The 1,211-nt window shown below is 66.1% G+C and overlaps 1 protein-coding gene across 1 annotated transcript in view; it reads left to right on the top strand.

Annotated features, from left to right (window-relative positions):
• The first annotated feature begins 1,111 nt into the window (after positions 1-1,111).
• OTOP1 (otopetrin 1) overlaps positions 1,112-1,211 on the top strand; it is a 39,796-nt gene continuing 39,696 nt past the window's right edge. The window contains 2 exon segments of the mRNA XM_024741847.1: positions 1,112-1,203; positions 1,205-1,211. The exon segment at positions 1,205-1,211 is cut by the window's right edge and continues 217 nt beyond it. Of these exon segments, the coding sequence (XP_024597615.1) occupies positions 1,112-1,203; positions 1,205-1,211 (99 nt within the window).

Genomic DNA, 1,211 nt, shown 5'->3' with positions numbered 1-1,211 from the left:
CCTCGCTGTGAGCCCTGCCTGCCCTTTCCTGGGCTCCATCCCCCAGTGGCTCCCTCCCAGCTTCCTGCTCCAGCCCTGATCTCAGCCACGCCAGCCCTTAAGACGTCCTGAGAGGGGCACTGTGAAGGACCAGGTCAGCTTGGGGGGCCTGGGGGAGCAGAGGGAGACGCTCCGGTTCCCCCGGCTCCAGGGAGGATTCCTGGCAGCCCCCAGCCCCAGCTCAGCTCAGTCCAGAAGTAGCTCCCCATTCCCTTGGAGGAGGGAGAGAGATGATCTCTTTTCTTGGGAAGTGGCTCCTGTCTTGTCCGCATCTGGGCATCTCCTGGCAGACACCCAGGTACACCAGACGGACAGACAAACAGACACAAACGAAAAGGACACCCTGTCCCCCTATTCATAGATCTAGGGACAGGAGCTGCCACCCCCTCCCATCCTCCCCGACCCAACCAGACACACCCAAAGACTGACCTCCAGAGAGAGACAGCAACACGCAACAGAGAAAACAGACCGTAGAAATACGCAGAGACGAGGACAGGCAGACAGTCACGCACACGGACGCGTTCGTCCGGGCTCACCTAGACCTCCGTGGTCCGCTACGGAGACGCTCAGGGGCACCAGAGGAGGCGACACCTTGCCCCCCATCCCACCTCTGGAAGCCGGCGGGAGGCACCTGTCATCCGGCATCGGCTCAGGGGACAGAGCTGAGGACAGTGCGCGGGTCGGGGAGTGGGAGGACGCGCGGCCATCGGGGCAGGGCTGCCCCCAGGCCGAGGCAGCAGGGGCAGGGAGCGGCCCGCGTGGGTGCAGAGTGGGCGGAAGTGTTGCCCCGGACATTGAGGAGGGAGGGAAGGTGGGTGGTGCGAATTAGGGAGCGCGAAGAAGCCGGGGCCAGCCCGGGTCAGCCCGGGTTGGCAGGGGACGGGGTGGGGGGGGAAGGTGGTAAGTGGATCGGGTGGGTACCTTGACTGGGGGTAGGGGGCAGAAGGCGGGAGATCAGGCGTCCGAGGGTGATCAGGACAGCGGGCTGGTTGGCAGAGGGCGTCGGGATTAGGGCAGAGGACAGGGGCAGCGGGTGGGGCCCGGGACTAGACTCAGTGCGGGTCCCTCAATGATGCCCGAGGGCCAGGGGGCGCCTGCCTCTCCCCAGGCGTTTCGGAGCAGCCCAGACAGGGGCTTGTCGGGACCCGCAGCCTGCCCGCCGCCCCAGCTCC

The sequence above is a fragment of the Neophocaena asiaeorientalis genome, unplaced genomic scaffold (genome assembly GCF_003031525.2).
Source record: "Neophocaena asiaeorientalis asiaeorientalis breed wild unplaced genomic scaffold, Neophocaena_asiaeorientalis_V1.1 scaffold218, whole genome shotgun sequence".
Classification (NCBI taxonomy): Eukaryota; Metazoa; Chordata; class Mammalia; order Artiodactyla; family Phocoenidae; genus Neophocaena; species Neophocaena asiaeorientalis.
The sequence above is the reverse complement of the archived record's forward strand: the minus strand, read 5'-3'. Positions and strand labels throughout refer to the sequence as shown.